This window comes from Condylura cristata, unplaced genomic scaffold, assembly GCF_000260355.1.
Source record: "Condylura cristata isolate star-nosed mole 26May11 unplaced genomic scaffold, ConCri1.0 scaffold00017, whole genome shotgun sequence".
Lineage (NCBI taxonomy): Eukaryota > Metazoa > Chordata > Mammalia > Eulipotyphla > Talpidae > Condylura > Condylura cristata.
The window spans coordinates 6,207,487-6,229,730 of record NW_004567118.1 but is presented as its reverse complement, the minus strand read 5'-3'; the positions used below and the strand labels follow the sequence as shown (position 1 = coordinate 6,229,730).

Below are 22,244 nucleotides of genomic sequence, written 5' to 3'. Positions count from 1 at the left end.
TATCTTCTCTTAGTTTCAGCCTATTAGAACCAACTTCTGTATTCAGCAGGCTTTGTTTCTTAAACACTGTAGGTGTGAAAATTTGATCCCTGAACTGACTCTTTGGCCACCTGTTCAGTGAGCATGCATCAGTAATAGTCGCTACAGGGAATGCAGCTCTTACTCTGCCTGTGTGCTGCCTGCTCAGAGCTGGCTTGCTGCTGGCACCCCAGAAGCCACGCAGGCACTTCCACACTACGATCTGGCTGATGGATTTATTTCATAGATGAACTGACCTTCGCTAGTAGCAACTTGGCCACATTTTACAGGAATTGACGTGTTTCACTCAATGAATGAAATGCCATCCATTTTCTTAATGTTTTGCTTTAATTTTTAGAGCAAACATGGGTCTAGGCTATTGTCATTTGTAAAAAGACAAAAAGGGATTTCTTCTGAGATCAAAGCAGTGTAATAATTGTGTTCTGCTCACTACTACAAAACATTTGTTGCAGCTTAATTGATGTGCAGATATTTCTTTCAAGAAGCCTCAACAGCTGTTAAAGTGGAGCTGTGCCCTTGTGGCTGGCAGCAGCTCAGGTCTACGGTTAATGAAGAGCTGGAGTGAGGTGCAGAGGGCTGCACGGTCAGGGGCACTGAAGTCAGTCCTTAGCTTTCTGGTGTCGACCCAGAATGGTTTCCTATTCAGTTTTAGCCTTAACCTTTGAAATCTACATCTTTGTCATTTCTGGCATCCCTGAACTGTAAGACCATTTCTAGATTTGAGGTTTAAGGATAAGTTTTGTTGAAGTCAAAAATGCAATGCAGAGGGCCCTCCCTGGTGGCACAGCGGGTTAAAGCACAGCACTGAGAAGCTTAAGCCATAGCAGACCTTAAGTCTGCTTTGGAAAGTATTGGTGAGTTTATCTTTGGACAGCAGGAAAATAGTTTTATGACGTCAGTGAAATTGCATCATCATAGGCTATCAACCGAGTTGAAACAAGATTGGCTACTTCCTTAGTTACTATTACAAAAACAGTTTACCATGCAGTGATCTTATCATTGAGGTAAGGAAGGCTGGAAAGCCAACTAAAAAAGAAATAACTCGGTCTTTCTGTTGAGCTGATTCTACTTAGTATATTAAATGCAGGAGAAAGACTGCAGAAGCTTTCTGCTTTCCAGTGTCATTTGAAATTCTATCAACTTGAAGTAATTTTAATAGTTGAGTTTTTAAGTGCTTATTTTAAGATATAATCTTACATTCCAGAACTCATTCACTCTGCTCAATTTGATTTTAATGCATGACCATGGGATGTTTGGCCTTGTGTGCTCAGCACATCTTTATAGTCTGGCCTGTGGCTCTGGGAATCTGCATTATAAAGCAGAAAGGAAGGAAGGAAAAATACCATAATTGGTACTTCAAATTAATTTGGTGGAGCTGGAATCCTGAATTTCAAATTTGGCTCTTGCTACAATGGTTCTAGATGCTGAAGTTGGGTTCTGTCTGAGATCACATTAACCTGATCACGAAAATGTGATATGTAAGCTGGGTCACTTCATGAAGATGTGCTCAGTGAAAACTTAAAATAAGTCTAGGCTCTGAATTTCCTCCTCAAATTTGAGTGAAATACAAATAGAGGTGCCAGGTCAACATTCAGCTTAGGAAAGGGATCTTGGTTTCTCTCACCTTTCAGCAGTAGAGAGCAAGGCAGTCCTCAGGTGGAGGCGTCCTTTGGAGAGTGGTTAAGGAGGGCCGCTAGAGGAGCTTATGGTCCCCAGATGACCAGTCTCTAACTTGCACATCACTGTCCAGCACTGAGGTTTTCTCCAAGTTCCTGCCTTCCTAAGTCAGTGTGTCCAGAACTGCTTCTCTCTTACATAGATGACTTCTCATCGACCTTGACCTTGGAAGCTTCCCACTGAATAAATTGCTGAATATTGAAAGCAAATGAAATCTGCAGTAAAACCACCCTGCTGGGATAAAAAGCATAGTTAGCCCTGCTCTGCAGGGCAAACAGCAGTCTATTTCTAAGGTTTTTTGTTTTGTTTTTTTTTTGCTTAGGTCAGTGGTGTGTCAGAGGTGAGCAGGGCTGAGGAGTTTACAGTATGTGCAAACATTCAGCCCCTGTCATTTTTGTTCATATGAAATAGCTGGTGTTAAAATATTCAGTAGCCGTCTGGGTCTACCCTATGACCCTGTTGTTTTGCATGGTGGTTAGTGATAGTGTCAAAGCCTCTGTTTACCCCAGGAGGACTTTTAAATCCCAGTTGACTTTGACCAAGCCTGCCTTGTTGACTGTTGGCATAGCCTGGGGTCAGGCTGGGACTGTGGGGCCTGGCTCTGGGACACAAGCCCTTTGTTTCAGTTAGAGCTTCAGCCCCTAGCTGAAGATTGTAAGTTTAAGACAATTAAGTTAGCCTAATTACATTTGTGTTTAACTCCTTAGTGTCTTTACCTCTTCCATGTGAATTAAGTTTTGGTTTGGTTGAAATAGCTGGAATTAAATAACAATACCATGCAAACCATCCACTCTACAGTAACTGGTAAAGCAGCAGCTTTAAGTTCTATTGGTATTTTTGTGTTCAAAAAAGCAGCCATGGGTTCCTAGCCCAGATTTTGCCAACACCTCTTTAGCAAGGTCCCATACTCTTACTCCTCTGAATTTCTCAACTGCTTCAGGCAGATTCAACTTTCAGTGAAGCCCTGGACAGAACCAAGATGAGCAGCCAGATCAGGTCTTACAGTTAGACATTCCCTAGTCCCCACAAGCTCTGTGTGAGCACTAACGGTGGGAAGGGTCACTGTTCTCAGTACACTGACAAAATGCCAACTCCGAGGTCTGTCAGGGATCCCTTCACCTCCCACACGGACCAGAGATTAAAGTAAACAAGACTGGCAATAATCAAGCACACGAGTTTTGATAAAAGAATTCCTATTTTCTACATTTGGTTGGGATAGTTGATTTCCAGAGAAGCACCCAGTCTATACCTGTTTGTACATGGCCGGCATGAAGAAAGCGACTTCTCGCCGCCGCCTCCTGTGAGGCACTGCCTCACAACCACCCAGTCACAACTTTGAAATCTACGCTTCGAAGTCAGTGCCGACTAAACAAGGCAGGAGCCTTGAAGAGGTGGCTTTGTGCATGCACTTAAATTTTTCCAGCTATTTGCCAAACAAGCCTGAAGAACAGCAAGGTCTGGGGTTGTGAAAGGGATGAGGGTAGCCTGAAAAATAGTTCATGCAGTACCCCCTAGCCCCCACTCACTGACACTGCTCCACGCTTCCCAGCAGGCAGGACAGCAGCCATGGAGGCCAGGTCTGGGCAGATGACTACCCCTCGCTTCTAGATTGGCTTCTTAACTGACACTGAAATAGGCCTTACTTGATGGGTGACATCTCTGCAGGGCAGAGGTTAAGCAGTGAGTCAGTTTCTACTCCTCCCATGAATAAAATGTTAGGAAATCAGCTTGAATAACCCCACAGCTGGTCAAGACGCCAGAAGCCCTCCAACCCAGCAAGCATGTCACCCTGAAGGCTGGTCCTTATGAAACCTGAGGCCCACTCATCTCCACTTCTTAGGTGTGGCAGCTCTTTCACAGGCCTGGAGTCCTCCCCTCCCCCTGCCAGAAAAGCCTTGAAGCCGGAACACCCACTCTACCTGCCAGCAGCAAAAAGAGGTCAACCTCACAGGAGCGCTGACCAACTTGGCCCAAAGCCACAGCTAATCAGCACGATCCCCGACACAACTGTACATCTTCCCTTAAGGGAGCACAGGGGAGGGGACGACAAAAATACACTGCTCTACCCAGACAACTCCAGCAGAGGGGTACAGCAAGGACCTTTTCTTTACATCTGTTAAAATAAGTTGCCAAGAGAGCCTAACTGCAATAAATGACCCAAAGTCTGTATACGCATATTTCAAGAAGGCACATGAAAACATTACATAACTGAATTCTGCTTGTCACAGTTTACTTTCCATAATTTGTTTTACTCAAAAAGTTGTTTGACCTTTTCAGCTTTTTTAAAGAAACTTGGTTTTATAAACTGGCTCACAGACCTTCGTCCATTAGGAATAGCGCTCTTGATTGACCAACCTTTTCCAATTAGAGGTGGAGGAAAGACCATTGTAAACTGAACAAATACTGGGCTGTCGGAAAAGTTACGACGCCTTTTGTTTTTCAAGCAAATATGTGTCATGATTTTTCCGACAACAGAAACGAGTGTTGCTCAGAGTCCTATGCCACTCTTAGGACTGTGGCAGCATGTTCAAGGACTGAGCCCGCACACAGGAGCTCCGGGGCCCCGGGAACCCTGGCGCTCCGCCTTGCCTACAGACTCCCGGGTCGGTGAGCCTCGGCCCCCACGTGCTCGTAGTACCTACCCTGAGTGGAGCAGGCGGCAACTCCAGCGGCCACCCGGAGGCACCTGATGGAGGCACCTTGACGCGTTCAGCTCTTCACAGACTTGGCGGCACAGCAGGGTTTCCTGGGTTTTTTGAGGGAAAACAGACTAGTCCCCTCAGCTGGAAGGTCTCTAGTACCTTAACCCCTGGGGTCTAGCTTCCTGCTGCTCTTCAGCCGGGCTGTACACTGCAGTGCTTGGCGAGTGTCGGGCGCACACCATGGCTCTCGGGTGTCATCAGGGTGGGCCACCCTCCAGGGCTCTGCTCCCCTCTGAGCGGGACCACCTGAGCACTAACAGCAGAGTCAAGGTTAAACGCAGCTTGTTGCAGGCAGACAGGTAAGGAGCTGGGCCAGGTGCACCACCTCCACCTAGCCTGACCCTGAGAGAGAGGTTTTATAAAACGATTCTAAAGCCTTCCTGAAAGGATTCAGCTGGCAATCCCTGCAGAGAGCTACAGAACACCTGCCTGGAAGGTTCTGTGCAATAGTTAAGACTTCTTTTGTCTTAGCTCCCCATTATCAACCTCCTCTACACACTCCCACCTTCCCACGTGGGTGCTGCCTGAGGTGCAGGGTGGCCGGTCCTCCAACCAGGGGCTGTTTAAATTCAAAGTAGGGAAAAATTGCACTTGAGAAAGGATCATCCATTGTATTTTATTTTGTCATGTGCTCACAGCATCTCTCGCTCGCTCGCTCACTCTCCCTCTCCCTGGCAGGTCACAGAGATAAATTAAAAATAAAATCTACAAGGAAAATAATTTATAAAAGCACTTCCCAGGCTTGTGCCTTCTCTTCCTACTGCTCAGTGCCCCCCGGCTGAAGGCCGATCAGCGATCAGCGTCCTCCCAGACTCCTGCCTGCCTGGGGCAGCCCATGCCCGCCGGCAGGTGGAGGCAGCAGTGGCAGCTCTAAAGGGCCGGCGGGTCTGGGCTCCCTGGAGCGCCCTCCGCCGCCCTGGGCAGCCCTCCAGGAGCCCTGGCTAAGCCGGGCTATGAGCGCCTGCGTGGAGGGAGGGTGTGCGCTCATTCCCGTTACATGCACCGCTCATTCTAGAAAGAAACCCCCAACCCCCAAAATAAGAAAGCAGACGGAGACCTCAGGACAGAGGAGAAAATCCCAAGTGTTCACACAGTTACACGGAGTCTTTATGGCAAAGAGAACATTTAGCAGCTTTGAATATTGGGGTTTCTCCTTTTTACTCAACACAAGCATTCTATTCCCTATAAGTGAAACAGGGCTCAAGCCCTAAAAAATCAAAGCGCAAGAAAGTCTAAGAGGACTAATTTTTTTGTTGCTGGGTTTTGTAGTTTTGTTTTCCAGTGACAAGCCCAGTTGTTGGTAGGGGAGGCCTGCGGGAAGGGCCGCTCCGGGTGCTGTGCTGAGTACTGCCTGGCTTCCCCCTGCCCCTGCCCTGGCAGGGCTGAGGGGCAAGGGCGGAGAACAGCGGTTGCATGCAGGCGCTGGTAGGAGACGCCTCAGCTCAGGGTAACTGGGCACAGTGGGGGACGGAGTGGCAGGGAAGAGAGTGACATGCTTGGTGGTGGGGCTGTGGCAACACAGGGCCTCGTGACCGCTCCCGTCCACCTTATCCAGTGACCCTGAACCCCCAAGCCCAGCTGCTCCCCTACATTGCAGTCGGCCCAGGAGCGCCCCTCCAGGGTGCCGAGGTGCAGGGAGCAGCAAGCTGACGAAGCCTCTCCCAGCCCTGCCCTGCCTGCGCACCAGCCCTCCCCGGGTGAAGTGGGGTCTACTCACACCACTACCTAGTCCCACCTCAAACCTGCTGCCTGGAGCCCTGGCCTTGGATTTTCTTCCCGCTTTGATTTTTTGGGGTTTTTTTCCCTTCCGTCCAGGAATGAGACTTTCCACTACTTTCCTCTCTTCTCCAGGTCCCTTCTTTCCCCTGTCGGTCTCCAGCAATGCCAACGCCACCCCTTCCCTCAACAGAAAGGGGCAGGGATGAGGACCCTGTCCACCCAAACATTCTGGCCACTTCCACCACCCCCCGTGGGGAAGCTGAGCCAGAGCGCCTGCGCCCGCCTCCTGTCCACTGCCTGTGGTCAGCCCCTCTGAGAAGATCTATTGGATAAGAAGGCATTAGAGTCCCCGCGGTAGGTCCAGGTCCAGGCCCAGCCCTTCTCCAGTTTCCAACTTGGTGAGCATCAACCCCCCTTGCTCCCCAGGCTCACTTTCTCCTGTCCTTGGGCTTCCTCTCCTGCCGCCGGGCCTGCTGGTCGGCCAGGGTGCGGGGAATGAGGAGGACGCTGCCATCCCCGGCGTACTGGAGCGCGTACTGACTGGGCGAGTAGGGCCGCCCGTTCTCATCCCGCAGGCGCCCGAACACCTCCTGGTACAGGCTCTGGACCTTCTGCTTCATCTGCCGCAGGGACCGCAGGAACTCCACCTTCTCGCGCAGCAGCCGGGCCTTGTCTCGCTGCAGGTCCTCCACGTCCCGCTCCAGGTTCAGGATGGTGTCCAGCTTGCGCTTGCGGCAGTTCTGTGCGGCCATTTTGTTCTTGCCCCGGCGCCGGATGTCGCGGATGAGGCTCAGCTGGGCCTCGCTCAGCTGGTATTTGGATAACAGCTCGTTGAACTCCTCCACGGGCAAGTTGATGATTTTGTCATTGGTGAAGGGGATCTTCATGGCTCGAGCTCGATGCTCATCCCGGCTCATCTGCTTATCCAGGAAGTCGGCCTGCTTCTCCTTGCTGCCTTTCTTGAGGGTGCTGGGTGGTGGCAAATCGGCAGAGTCAAGGGCACTGGGCGCCATGTTGTACGTGTGGTTGTGGCCCACATGCTCCAAGTAGGGCAGGCAGGAGAACTGGGAGAGATCCTGGTAGCTCATGCGGCAGAGCTTGGAGTACTCGGGCTGGTAGCCCACAGCACCCTCAGTGTCTTCCAGATCCAGAGTCTCGGAGTCAGAGCTGTAGCCAACGGCACCTTCCTCTGAAAAGGAGGAAGAAGCTGAGGAAGAAGCAGAGGAGGAGGAAGAGGAAGAGGAGGAGGAAGAGCTGCCCTCAGAGCTGCTCAGGGAGGAAGGACTATGGCTGGAGTCCAAGGAGAGGCCGGAGTCAGAGTCGAACTCCTCTTCGAGCTGGGAGGCCTGCACAGGGTTGAAGCCTTCTTCAATGGCCAGGTCCATCAGGCTGATCTCATCGAGCATGGCTTCGTCTAAAAGACCCCCCAAGGGGTCAGGTAACTCAGGGCCTGCTGTGTCATTGACTGTGCCATTGAGCTGGGGTGGAAAGAAAAGCCCGGCTAGGTTGGTGGAACTGAAGGTAGAGTTGAGGCTGGTCGAATTGCTGGGGACCAGTGGGAGCAGCGAGGAGCTGCCGGCCATAGGCAGGCTCTCCACCTCGGGGCTGAAGAGGGAGAAGTCCTGGCTGCAGCCACCCAGGGATGCCTGATGCAGGCTGACGTTCTGATTGATGGGCGTGTTGGGGGCAAGGCTGTAGTTGGTGCTCAATGGGTCTCCAGGAGGGCCACTGTACAGGATCTCGCTCGTGGATGTATTCACTTCCATGGCCTGGGAGAGGAGAAGAGCATCACCATCGGCTGGAACCGACCCCCCCCCACCGCACCCCAGCTGTGGAGGGGGCACACTGGCCGGCACCAAAGAGCGGCATAGGGAACAGCAAGAAATATCAGGCCCGGCAAACAGGTTCCTTGCCATGGACTCCACCGCCGCGCAGGCCTGGCCAGATCTCGGTTATGTTTAGTTCGACTTCCCCATTTTGAGGGCAAGGAAGAAAATAGGTAACGCGGACCACCTCCTTACTGCTAAGCCAACAGCCCGGAGAAGGAACCCCAACTGCCCCACTCACTGAGTGACCCCTCTCTATGCTCTCATTTCCTCGCCTTTTTATCTCCATCTAAGGCCGACTAGGTGACTGTGCGGCCCGAGTAAATAAAGGGCGGGCAGCTGTGCCGTACTGCGTGCAGCTTCTACCACCCTAGACCTTGGGGGGACCCTGCCATGTGACTACCTCCCCGAGGGAGGGCAAAGACAGATACACCTAGGAGGCCGCAGGGACACCCAGGCCTGCTTCCAAAGGTGGAGCCCCGGGCTTTAATCCAGACCTCCTCCCTGCCTCCTGAGGAGACACCAGGACAGGCTGCTTCTCTGTCCCCACTTTCCTATGCTCGGGCAGAGGCATTTCCGTCTCTTCCAAGAGATGAAGGGCAATGATGCCTACAATCCCCCTCCACAGCTCTGTGCCCACTGATGATCCCACCTGCATTTCCATGATGGACATGAGATCTTGCCACTGCTGTTCCAAATCAAATGGTGACTCTGTCCCGGTCAGGAGAGGAGACAAGAGGTTGTTCTGAAGACCTGGGGGTTCACTCTCACTAGGCACTGCTTCTGTTATGCTGGAAACGTCTGCTGGAAACTAGGGCAAAACAGGGGTTTAACGGGAGAAAGCAAGCCCACCTGCCTCCCTCCCAGAGACTACTACCTGACTGCTGTTCTTTCCTTCCTTGGAATTCAGTCCCAAAGTCAGGGCAGGACCAGCCCCAAGAAACTGCCCCTCACATAGCTGTGCCGGGATATATAGTGGGCAGGCTGCCCTGCTGGCTAGGCCAGCTCTCCCTCACCTCGGCATTCTCCCGAAAGGGGCAGCCGAAGACACTTTTCCAGCGACAGGGCCACCTAGTCCTCCCCACCAGGTACCAGTGGCAACAGCAACTCTTAAGTCTGACTGATCTGGCCTTCGCCTGCTCGCAGGCCGGCACTCTCCCTCTGCTCAGGTTAATAATGGCTGGCCTTAAGGCCCAAACTCCAGGGGAAAAGAGGGAAGAGTAGGGAGTCTTGACGCAAGCAGGGGTTGGGGGTGTGTTGCCTCCTCCCACAGGCCTGGCCCGATTCCCTTGCCCTCCCTGAGCCCACTGTAACTTAGAGATCGCTACCAAAATACACTTTCCCACAACCTGCCTTTTCTAAGGAGAACTTTCCAGAAATGGGCAGAGAGGGTACCTGTGCAGGGAAGCTCTCCCCAGTTTCTCCATCCACTAGCAGGTTTCGAGCCAGAGCTTCTGCACCCTCGCCTGGCCAGGTGTCCTCCTGCTCCGCTCCATCTCGCAGCTCCTTATCCACATCCTGTTCCTTCTGGCGATGACTGTAATCAAAAATCTCACGCCCAGCCCCCAGGTCAATATCCTGTCTCCAAAGGATGTCAATCAGATCTATGTCCTGAAAGACAGATGGCCATGACTTTAGCACTCATGACTTCAGTGCTGTTAGGTCCTGGTGCCCCACCCTGGCCTCAGAGGTCACTCTAACATCACTTCAGCTTCTATCCCTCCCACCCCCCCACAGCAGCAAGGTTTCTTTCATCCACTTCCAAACACTGTCTGCCCCTAAAGCCCAAGAGCTGGCAGAAACCACTAGTGTGACCATCACCATACAGATAGGCTCAGGATCTGGACCAGATACATGAGCCAAAAGGCAGGGTCCCTACACCCCCACATGAGGAGGAAGGGGGAGGAGGAGACATTTCTTGTTTTGGAAAGGAATCCTTTAAAACTTGACTTGGAGGAAGCTGGCCGTAGCAGGCAAGGGCGAACTGTCATGCAAAATTGCTCCGAGGTGGCCAGGCTTGCATCAGCCTACGGTGCCGTTTCATTTGCATAAAGGGGTGGGATGGGCTGGAGAGGAAAATCCCTGCATTTGCAACCACCTGATGCAACCAATGACAGCCACAGGCTGACTCCAGCCCTTCCCACTGCTGTTCCTCCTCCTGGGCTGATGGCAGAAGTAAGGCTGAACACCCACAACTCTTAAAGCCCAGCTCACCTCCAGATCCATCCCTGCCAGACTCCCCGCTCTCAGCTGATCCTAGCAAGCTGCCTCCACCCCGGGAGAGCCTCGGGCAGTCAGGTGACCCTCACCAGGGAGCCCAGCCAAGGCCAGCCCCACGGTATCCCCCTTCACACTGGTGCTCTCACTCCCTTCCTTACCACACCCCGGGTCTCACTGGCTGACCATCAGCCATCCCACTCAAGGACATAGCCCCCGTCACTGCTCAGTCACAACTGCTACCTCAGGCACCAAAATGCCTCCCTCCCGCCCTGCTCCGGTAGCTTCTGATCAGTTCTTGCACCACTGCAGCCCCACTGCCACCAGTGAACCCGGCACTGAACACCAGTTAAAAAGTCCTTCAGGCTTCCTGCACACACCAGCTCCTGTGACTGAAGAAGCCTACACTGCTGTCTTCTACCCAGGGGTTAAGAAGCAGATACTTTCCAGAAAAGCATTATCCTTAGACTTAGACCCACCTCCCTACCCCACCAGGTGTCCCCTGCCCCCATAAGCCCTAAGCTAAGACCTCCCAGGTGGACCTTTCCCTTTAGTTTCCCCATACACCAACCTGAACAGAAGCCCTGGACCCAGGAGCAGAGGGGGGCTGGGCCACCGGGTGACCAGCCAGCAAAGAGTTAAGGGGCCGGCTCCCTTTGGCAGGGCCCCCACCACTGTGAGAGCTGCGGTCCAGGCGGGTCATGGTCTGCGAGAAGAGCCCCAGGGCAGCCGGTGCCAGGAAGCTGGACAGGGGGCTCCAAGGAGCTCTTGGCGTGCAGGGAGCACACAAGGCTGGAAGGGTGGCCCCTTGCTAGCTCTGGGGGCCCGAGGAGGGTGCCCCGCCCCTGCTGCTGCCTGGGCGGCCCGGCCCAGCCCCCTTCCTCCATCCTTGAGCAGCCCCCTCCCACCTCACAACCCCAGTTCCACTCAGGCGCCCGGCAGCCCCCACCCTGAGCTCACCGCAGAGGCTGCAGTGAGATGGGACTCCCACCCCATGCTCCGCACTCAAGCTGCAGAAGAAAGCCAGCTCCCTCCTGGCCCTATCCTCCCGATCCTCCCTCTCCCCCCCTCCCCACGCCCCCCAAACTTGTTACCTAGGCTGCAGCGGGGAGCCAATCCCCTCCCCCTCCCACCCCGCAGGTCACTGCTGAGGCTGCAGAGAGCCAATCCCCTCCCCCAGGTCAGCAGCTGGGCTGCGGAAAGAGCCAATCCCCTCCCACTGTCGTTACCTAGGCTGCGATGAGAGCCAATCTCCTCCCCCAAGTCTCCGCTGGAGATGCGGAGGGAGCCAATCCCCTCCTACCGCCTGTTACCTAGCTGCCGCCGGGAGCCAATCTCTGCACCAGGGCAGCTGGAGAAGCTGCCGCAAGGAACCAGCCCATCCCCGGGCCGCCTCCGTCTCCTCAAGGAGACGCACCCAGGGGCGGGCAGCCCCACCCAGCCGGGGTGGCGCAGTGAGAGCCCGGGGGGAAGGGGAGCCACTCTCCCTCCTGTCGCATCCTGCTTACCCAGCCCACTCAGGCCTAGGCAGACACTCCTCCCGCAGTTTCTCTGGGAATCAAGTTCTTCCCTGGAGTGGAAGGAGTTTCCCCGTTCCTCAGGGCTGTGGCAAGCCCTCCTCAAACCCAAGGATCACAGTCCAAGGACAGGGACCCAGTGTGCGCAGACATACTGGGAACAGGGGCTCTGTCACCCTAAAATAGGCCCTGAGAGAGGAAGGTGAAAGCTGCACACAAGCCAGGATATCACCAGGCCACCAAGGCCTCCGTCCCAGGCAAGAGGAGGGAGACCCACGCCTGAAGGCCTGCACTGAAGGAGACGGGTGCCCAGCTGTGTCCTGGCCACGGATGTGCCCCCTACTCTGTTTCACGGTATTCTGCTTGACCCACATCTCAAAGCAGGAAAGAGCCCCTGACAGAATCAGGATCACAATTTCGACTCTCTCCTCACTGCTGCTACCCTTGAACCTATGGTCAGGTCAGGGACAGTATGTTCTCCTTGGTCACAGACTGCTCTTCGCCTAGAAAGAACTGTAGAAGGCCACCCCCTGCTCTGGGCAGAGTGCCAACTTAAAGGGGAATCCTATCCTTGACAAGGGCCTGGGCTATGGCTGTCCATCGCACAGGCCTGGCAGCGGGGGAGCACTGCCACCAGGGATAATACCAGCCCCAGCAGTGCCTGTCACATGCTCTGGACCTGGGTATTTTTATCCCTGAGTTGCTGAGGAAATGTTGTTCTAGACACATAATAATCCTCCCTTCCCCCATACTCAGTCTGGGCCCCTGCTACTGACCAACCCCAACACCCCTAAGGAACAGTGAAGGCCTGGTCAGGGACGGTATAACCTCCATGATGAAAGTCAGAAAATGGAGGAGGACAGGATGAAAATCCCACCCCGTTTTACCTCAGCCCATCTAGTCATAGCCCCAGCATTGCGTCCCACCCATCCATCCTGGACAAGATGTCAGCAGGAAAAGGAATGGCGGTTCCTAGCAGCCAGCCCAATTCCACCCACCCCTCGGAGAGCAACAGTGACTGGGAGTACGGGAGCGGAGGCTGGGCCACACTTCCTCAGACCAGTATGCCAAGGCCGGAGCCCGCCGAAGGAAAAGGAGAGGAAACTTCCCAGTGGCACTGGAAGAATCTGAAGGAAGAGGCAGCAAAAGGTAAGGAATGGTATGGGTCTCAGGTGAGGTACTTCTACCCTCTCAAAGTGGGTCCAGTCTGAGCCAGCTGGGCACAGAGCAGCTAGGCACTACTGCCATGCGGGGCCACTTCAGTCCACTGTTTGGAGGTTATCCTGTGCTTCAGGATCCTGGCAGCACCCCTGGCCTCTCCCCACTAGAGGCACACGCACCCCAGTACTGGCAACCAGAACTCTCTAGAGCACCCGCCCCTGGGAGAAGGGAGCAAATTCACCCCCACTGGAGGACCACTGATCCAGAGACAGCCACTTGCGATGACTGTCACTAATGTTTATAGAGAAATGAGCTCAGAAATTGGCGCAAATAGGGCCCTCCCTGGTGGCACAACGAGGGAAAGCGCAGCACTACGAAGCTAGCCCATCGGCGGCTCGTGAGCAGAGTTCAGTCCCTGGCAGGCGCTGACCCACAGGGCGCAGCAGACCTCTCCTGACCCGCCCACTGCTCCCCTCAGCAGAGTACTTTGTCGATCTGTCTGTCCTGCTCCCCACTTTGTCTCTGGTGAATCCTCTCACCGCCCCTGCACCTCTGGCCTGTACCCCAGCTCTGTATGCATAAATCAATCTTAAAAAAAGAAAGAAAAAAAGAAATTGGCTCCAATGCAGGGAGGCAAAACCTGGTCTGACTGGTGGGTAGCAAGAGCAAGTTCTGCAGCATCTACTGAACACTGTGAAACTCTTCCTCACCCTCCCCTCCAACTCAGCTCCTGAAAACCCGGCAATGGAAATCAGCCTTCGCTTTTCTTGCCAGTGAGGAGAGTATAGTGTGGCTTTCTGCAAGCTTCATAAGGTTAAGTGGCAAATGCACAGCTCGAAGCAGGCTTACCAGGGTGTGGGCAGGCTAGGGCAGAGGTCGTCGTTAAAGAAAGCTGCATTTTCTACCCAAAACTGTATGTCAGTCACATGTCAGATCTCTGACAGCTCAAAGCAAGCTGACCTGGACAGACAGCAGAAAGCAGTTTCTCCTCTAGCTCCCAGTCCTGTCCTCCCTACTCCCTACAGTGGACCTTTAGCAAAGAATGGGAGCCTCCGCCCTCTCCTGGCCAAGAATAACTATCTAAATCCACCCTTGGCTCAGACCCAGGAGAGCTGATTTATCGGGCTCTTATAACATGCCTGACCACAAAGGAGGAGAATTTCAGGATCTGTATGTGTGTTTTGATGGGGGGTAAAGGAGGAGGGAGCTACAAGGCAAGTCCACCAAGTATCTGTATCTTAGCAACAGATACACACATCAAAGCCCATCACAACATGACTCCCTTCTCACAACATGACTCCCTCCCCCACCCAGGCCTCCAGGAGTCATGTTGAAATCCAAGCAGTAAACACACTGGCATGTTCTAGGAACCTCCCACTGCCCTGACAGTACACTCAGAGGTGGGTCAATGGTTCAACACAAGGAAATGTTCTGTACCCCCAAGCCTAGGCAGATAATTCAGTCCAGTTCTATTCAAGCACAATGCCTGAGACAGCCCCCCCACCCCACCACCCATCTACCTGGTTATAGGGGTTAGTGCTGTGACCACAGTCCTTCAGAACCAGCCCGCCACCACCATCCCCCACCGCACCCCCCACCACCCTTCCGTGAAGCCACTAACCTCTTTGGTTAAGTCTCCACTGACTGGAGGGGCTACAGCCCCCAAATCCTCCAAATCTTCACTGAATCCCTGCTCCGTTTCGCTTTCTCGCACCCCGTTGTCTGGGCCTGTCACATCCTGGAGGCCACTGGAACTCTCGAGGGCCAGGCCTGAGCTGGGCTGGCTGCCAGAGACAGACCCCTCCGGATCCCGGTGGACCAGCCAGGCGTTTACCTCAGTGGTTGGCACCTGGAACCTGTCCAGGGCCCGCACCTGACTGAGAAGTCGCCGGGCAGTGAAGTAATTGTCCAGGTCTATGCTCTTGGGGTGGATACCATAGCCATCCAAGGTATTCCTCAGGTTGTGGAACTGGGTCTGAGTATAGGCAGAACTGGGCCCCAGGATGATCTCCCGGAGCGGGGGGAGCTGTGAGGTCAGGTAAGTATCCACGTCCACCCGCACCCCAATCAAACTCAGCAGAATGGTGAACTGGAGGAGTCCTTCCGTTAAGTATTTCTTCAAAGAAAGCATTGCTGAAGGACCAGAATGTTTATGCTTTTTGGTTTTTAAATCTTCCAAAAGACAAATCAAGGCCACTGCTCTGCTGCTCCAGCCAGCAAGTTACCCTCCTCAGTGCCAAACCCCGGACCCCACCCGGGCTGAACACAGGGTCTGAGCTCCCTGATGGCCTTGGAGGAAAGCACACCCCGTGGAGCCAAGGCCACACTCCAGACCACATTCACTTTTCCCTTTTCGACACCTCACTTCTGCAAGTACAACTGTTCCTAGCCCAGTTCAGGCCCTCAGGGCCCACGTGACTTACTGTCTCCACAGTCCACATACAGTCACTTCCTCACTCACATTAGTTGTCCTCTCTGTAGATTCCACTGCAGGCTGTTCTCAGGAACAGCTGATGGATTTTTTTTTTCTTTCTCCCTCCTAAGGTTTATTTTCTTTGGCTGGAGCTACAAGCCTTTTGTCTTGGGTCAGAGTGTCCCGCCTCCTCCACACTTACCAGGGGGGTTTCCAGAGAAACCTGAAAGGGAGTCACAAGAGCAACAAAATAAAATTCCGTCATTTTCACACCACATCAAGGCATAAGATGGGAAACACATTAAAAGATCACTCTCCGAGAAGAAAAAGAATTTTACTCCCAGAAAAACCTGTTATAGCTAGAACTATGAAAGGAGACTGCTCACAAAGGACAGCAGTTACTGGATATTAATTTCTCACTTCCCTAAAAGGTGACTTGTTTTGGATAAGCTGACAATGCCCAGGGCACCCCAAATAGAACCTTGTTGCCTGGTTTACCAGCCCTCCCCCCTCGCGATACAGACTATCCAGCTTCTATCTTTAGCAGGACTAGTCCATTTCCCATCTTAAAAGCTGCCTTCCCAATTCAGGAAAAACTACCTACAATCCCTGCTCTTTCTAGAGAACAGAGAGATTACTAATGGATGAAGACTGTAGAAGGATATGGGGCCAACTTGCAGGCCCGCTTCACAAAAAAGAATGCCTTTTGTTTTCCCAACTGGGAAATCTAATCTCCCTTTCCAATCACTCTCGCATTAAAAATGGGACAAGGAGGTACTGAGAGGAATGGCCAGGGCTTGAGGCAGGATGACCGGGTCCAGAATTTGCATAGGCAGGTTTTATTTTCATTCATGTGACCTTCTAAGCCACGCAGGATAAGGCCAAATTCTCAACCCAGATAACCAAGTAGGAGGGAGTACATCTGCCTTTCCTTCAGTTTCTGGTCTCTACTCCTGGGCTTCCATTGACCCCACAAACCAAGGCATGCTGAGACCACCTGTCAACTTCATCCTAAATGGGAAGGATCTACACACACCTGCACCCACACCGCCCCCCCCCCCGTACTAGATTAAACACAGCCGAGCAGAATTCCTGCTCACCCTGGCCTCCAGTTCTCACGCAGTTACTAAAACCTCCCCAATTCAGTTCAAGACACAGAACAAGGTCTTTTAAGGTCTCTGGTTTGAGTCCGGTCCCACCCTGCCCCGTATACCCGAGTCCGGCTGGGACCAAGTCGCCATGCCCGTTCACGGCGCCTCGGGGTGCAGCCTTCTGGGGCCACAGCGAACAAGTGCTACTTTCCTGGCCTCGACCCACCCTTACGGTCAACCCCACCCCGCCCTCCGTCTCTATGCCCCACCCCACTCCCATGCCTGGGCCCAACACCACGCCTTCTCGTGCCCTCAGCCCTCCCCGGCCCAACCCACCCCAGGGCCGGCTCCGGCACGGCCTCGCAGCCCCTCCCCGCTAAGCCCAGGGCCCGGCCCCGGCGCGAAACCCACTCGGCCGCCCGCTCCCGCCTCCTGCCCCTCAGCTCCACCCCGCTGCCCCTGAACACCTACGCCTGGGCCCCGCGACGCTACAACCCTCCAGCCAGGGAAAGGAATGTGCCTGATACCGGCTGCTGAGCTTAGCGTCCGCCGCCGCCGCCACAGCAGGCCCTCAGCCCGAGTCCGGCCTTGCCGCCGCCACCGCCGGCCGGCCTACAGATCCCCAGCCTCCGCTTCCCTCCCCGCCCCCTCCTCCCACATCACTCGGAAGTCCGGCCTCCCCAAGAACAGGTTTCACCAATCAACGAGCCAGGACTAGCATCGTCGCCGGATGTCACTTTGACTGACGGCTGAGAGAGACCAATGGCTGCGTGGGGCTCTTCCTCCTTTTCCCGAGTTCCCAAGACTGACATGGCCTCTTGCCCAATGGGTGCGTCGCCCCGCCCTACGGCGTGGGCTCGCCAATGAGTGGGGCCAGGGCGCTATTCCCTCCCCCTCCACGGGCAATCTCAACCTCCGCCGTGCGTGGGCCGCGGGAGGCATTACAGGCTGGGCGCGAGTGAATATGCAGGCAAAGCGCCCAGCGCATTCTTCCCCTGGGCGTGGGGCCTTGACAGAGGGTGGGAGGCGGTGCGACCGTTGGAACACGGGCCCTCCCCTTCGCCCCCCTCCCCGGCCCCCAGGTTCCCACGGTGACTTGCAAAAGCCCAGTGAGACCCTAGGGGGCCGAGGCGGGGCTCCGAGCGTGTTCTGGTCGTGGCGACGCTAGTGCTGCCATTTTGGATGCTGGCGACGGAAACCTTTACCTCAGTTTCCGCTCTTTGCAGGCGCGGTTTCGGAAAGCTTTGGCCTAGCGTCCTGGGCGGGAGGCCCAACGCGGGAAGAGCCCCTTGCAAGTTGCCACACCGTGGTGGCATGTCATTGGCGTGGGTGGTGTAAATTAATTATCAGGCTTTGTCGTAATAGAAGCACCCCAAAGACCTTACCCTCTTCATGTCTTGTCTTTCAGGAAATGTCCTCAGGGCTCCCATCTCCTTTAGTTAACATCTTTGTGAATTTCAAATATTTTCTCCTGTCATTACTCGGGGTGGGGGTGGGGGGGACCTGTTAAATGTGCAAATTCTGAAGCTCTACGCCAAAGGTTCTGATTCACGTGCCCTGGGTTGGCAGCCTGATAACCTGCCTACCTGTTAAACCACTCGGTAATAGGAATGCCGCTGGGTCATCACTGGTTGGAGTAGGTTGTGAACTGTGGGACAAAGGTAGCAACTCAAGTTGTTGACTCTGGGAGAGCCTCTGTTCTGGGGGAATCGTTGGTCCCTGTATAAACAAGGTCAATGATAACTCATTAGATAACGTCAAGATCTTCCTGTTTTTGGAAAATCAGATTTGAGTGGTTCATATTACAAACGCTCACCATATAGAAAATCAGCATCAGGTCATTGACTCTTTAGGAAACTACTCAGCTGTTTGCTGTTTCGAAGACTGATAGAGTGCACGTGTTTTTAAGCTTGTTTTATTCTTTGTCTCTCAGTACATGCTAGGATAAACTTAAGGACTGTATCTTTTGGATCTTCAAAACCTGGAACAGTGCTTGAGACTTACTTAGTAGACAATAAATTCGTCATAATTGAAGGAGAACCCATGCAGACCTGTGTTTAGAAGTTTCTATTATGGCAGAAATTAATACTTGGAAGAGGTTTGGTTTTGAAAGCTATGGCATGTTACTAAGGAAGTGAGAGAATATTCAGCTCCTAAATAAGACCATGAAAGTAATAATACTGTAGTATAAGGAGAAATTGAGGTATGATCATTAATTCAATATACTAAGGCCCTCCCTGGTGGCGCAAGGGGATAAAGGGCAGTAGTGAAGCTATCTTTAACCACTGCAGCACCAGTTAGATCCCAGGCCTGGGAGCTGACCCACATGGCGCAGGAGACCTCTTCTGTCCCGCCAGCTGCTCCCCTCAGCAGTGTATTTCAGTCAGTCAGCCTGTTCTGCTCCCCACTCTACCTCTGGTGTATCTTCTCAACCCTCATACCTCTGGCTTGTACATCAGTTATGTATGCATAAAAATAAGTGAATCATTTATATATACATACACACACATATATATATATACACACGGTATACAGGAGTTGAGAAAAATTTAATACCATAGAAATGGGGTGAAGGGAAAAAACAACCATGGAGCTGAAGCAATTGGGACACTGAAGATATAGGGAGAAGACTTCCTCCAAGCCAAGGAGAAAGGTCTCTGTCGAAACAACCCTGACAACATGTGGATCTAGGACTTCTCTCTTCCAGAACTATGAGGAAATAATTTTCTATTGTTTAAATTTAAGAAATAATCCACAGATGGGCTTCCCTGGTGGCGCAAGTGTTTAAGTCTCAGCCCTATGAAGCTGTCCACAGCCACTGCAGCACAAGTTCGATCCCCAGCCAGGTTGCTGGCCCACATGGCACTAGCAGACCTCTTCTGACCGATCCACCCCGCTGCTCCCCTCAGCAGTGTACTTGTCACTCTGCCTCATCTGCTCCCCACTCTGGCTCTGGTGAATCCTATCACTGCCCCCCAATCCTGCAACCCCCCCTCTGTCCCCATGCTTCAGGGCTGCACCCCAGCACTTGTATGCATAAATAAATAAATCTTAATAAAATAAAAAAATAATACACAGAACTGAAAGATAACAGACCAATGTTACTTCAAGATGACTATTTTGAGAGGTAGAAGAGTTGCATATTAAAAGTGATTATTTGTTTCACATAGCCAAAGTAGTCATTTCAAAATTTGACACACAGTTTCTAAAAAAATAAAAAAGAAAATTTGACATTTCCTAAAAAAGAACAACTAGGCCCTCCCTGGTGACACAGATGTTAAAGTCTCAGCACTATCAAGCTATCACCAGCCACTGTGGCGTGAGTTTGATCCCCTGCCCAGAGCAGACCCACAGACCTGTTTCTGCCACTGCTCTCCTCAGCCGTGTATTTCAGTAGATCCACCTACTCTGCTCCCCACTCTGTCTCTGGTAAATCCTCTTACCCCCCCACACCTCTGGCCTGTACCCTAGTTCTTGTATGCATAAATAACTATAAATACTTTTTTAAAAAATGAATGAGAGCTTCACCACTGCAACTTAACGACAGTTATAACTAATGTTCATCACACACTTTTTTTAAGATTGGTTTATTTATGCATACAAGAACTGGAGTATAGGCCAGAGGTGTGCGTGTGTGTGTGTGTTTGCGCGCGTGCTTGCGAGTGTGCACGTGCGAGGAGGGGTTTCACCAGAGAGAGTGGGGAGCAGAACAGCAGATCTATTGAAATAAACTGCTGAGGGGAGGAGTGGGTGAGACGGGAGAGGTCTGCTGCACCGTGTGGGTCACCACTCTGGCCTTGGATTGAACATGTGCTGCAGTAGCTGTGGACAGCTTCTCAGTGCTGCGCTTAACCCCTTGCACCAGCAAGGAGGGCTCAGCCACTTTGAAAGCCTAAATTCATTTGGTCACTTTGTAGTGTGTGGTAAGTTTACAACTCTATATTGGTTCCAAGATTATGTTTTCTCACCATTTCTACCACTAAATGCCCAGTCGCCACCCACTACCAGATGATCGACTCCTTCTACTCGTTTTCTTTTCATCTTTCCCCCCTTTGAAAACCACCATTCCACTGTCAGAATCTAAAGGTTTGATTTTCCCCCAAATAATTGAAATGATACAGTATTTACCTTTCTCTTTTGACCTATTTCACTAAGGATTACCCCCTCTGAATCCATCCATGTTGTCACAAATGGCAAGGTTTCATCTTTTTATGACTGAATAATAGTATTCTATAGAGTTTATCTCCCACATCTTTTTCATTCAGTCAGCCATCATTGGGCACCTACGTTTTCTCCATAACGTTGACTTCTGTGAAATGTGCTGCGGCAGCAAGCATAGGGGTGTATATCACATGTCCTTTGTGTTTTATATTCATATTCTTTTGGCAAATATGCAAATGTGGGATTACCAGATCATACAGTAGTTAGTTCTATTTAAATTTTTTTTTTTTTAGGAACTGCCATACTATTTTCCATAATTACTGCACCAAGTTACATTCCCACCAACAGTGCATGAGGGTTCCTTTATTCTTGCCATATTCTTGCCAGCACTTATTATTTCTTGACTTTCGTGTGAAGTGAAATGTCACCGAGGTTCTGATTTGTCTTTCCCTAGTGGTACGCGATGCGGAGCATCTTTTCGTGAATCTCTTGCTGGTTATGTATTAATAGCTGGTAAACACTTGAGACAGCACTTACCAATCCTCTCTTCCCTGCTCTCCTTTCTGGATCCCAGCTGTGGAGGGTTTAACAGGCACTGAAGTAAGAGGGGCTTCATGTTATCTTTAGAGAAAGGTGAGGGAAGTGTTGAGAGGTAGTTTGTTTTGGCTCACCATATTCCCTTTCTTTTATTTTTTTTAAAGATTTATTTATTTATGCGTACAGAACCAGAGTACAGGCCAGCGGTGTAGGGGCCGTAAGAGGACTCTCCAGAGACAGAGTGGGAGTAGAACAGGCAGATCAATGAAGTACACTACTGAGGGGAGCAGGGGGCAAGACAGAGGAGGTCTGCTGTGCCATGTGGGTCACCTCCAGAGCCAGGGTTCGAACTTGCACTGAGGTGGCTGTGGCTAGCTTGCAGTGCTGTGCTCTAACCTGCTTAGCCACCAGGGAGGGCCCCTGTCTTAATTTTCTTTTCCCTCCCAATTTAAAATACTGTGTTTGGATGTACATAATAATTATCTAAGTGTACAATGGGAGAGAGATGGTTCAGGAACTGCATTATTGGTTAAAGAGTGAAGGGAGGTAGTTAGAAAAATTTCCTGCTTAGCAGTTACCCAAAGGAGGGAAGAAAAAAATGGAAAGACAAAGAATCACTGGCCCATTATTGTAAAGGCTGAGGAGAATATTGATACAGAGACCTAGAGACCATCTCAATCAGCAGAGCAATTAGGCTTGGCAGGGTGTGGGCACCCAGGATAACTAATATGCTGTGGTAGGAAGTGGAGACTGCCTTCCACAGTCTAAAGTTACAGATCAAGTCTGAGCAGGCGCAAAACTCTGCAGAACCTGAGTATTAACCTAATAAAATTCAGGGTGTGTCCTTCACAGAGGAAATCATAGTCCTTTCTCCTCCCCCCCCCACCCCCTTTCCTCTCCTTTGCCTAGGGCAAGCTGTTAATAGGGCAGTTACCTCAGAAACAAAAGAAAGATCCCATGCCTATGTGTCATCTGTCCGGTATAGTCATTAAATCAGAGGGAGAAGACCACTGGAAAAAGTGAGTGTGTGGACTTGCTCCCTGTGGAGAGGCTCTGAGCGTCAGAGGGCTTGCCCATGCCACTTCAGACTGCCTGAGAAAGAAGAGAAGGAAGCAGGAGACAGCAAGAGAGTTATGCTAATGGACAGTGATTTGCAGGCATAAAAAAAAAAAAAAAAAAAAAAA

At 52.1% G+C, this 22,244-nt stretch overlaps 1 protein-coding gene across 5 annotated transcripts in view; it reads right to left on the bottom strand.

Annotated features, from left to right (window-relative positions):
* Positions 1-5,014: 5,014 nt before the first annotated feature.
* The window catches only part of NFE2L1 (nuclear factor, erythroid 2-like 1), a 33,139-nt gene continuing 15,909 nt past the window's right edge, over positions 5,015-22,244 (bottom strand). The window contains exons 1-5 of one of the 5 annotated variants that reach the window (XM_012726285.1): positions 16,834-16,999; positions 14,480-15,494; positions 9,359-9,574; positions 8,616-8,774; positions 5,015-7,906 (exon numbers count right to left, since the gene is read on the bottom strand). In XM_012726285.1, coding sequence (XP_012581739.1) covers positions 6,566-7,906; positions 8,616-8,774; positions 9,359-9,574; positions 14,480-14,989 — 2,226 coding nt within the window. In that variant the 5' untranslated portion in view covers positions 14,990-15,494; positions 16,834-16,999 and the 3' untranslated portion in view covers positions 5,015-6,565. Of the gene's footprint in view, positions 7,907-8,615; positions 8,775-9,358; positions 9,575-10,751; positions 11,188-14,479; positions 15,495-16,484; positions 16,581-16,833; positions 17,000-22,244 lie in introns of those variants that run through there. The other 4 variants (XM_012726284.1, XM_012726286.1, XM_012726287.1 and 1 more) reach the window with 4 other exon arrangements.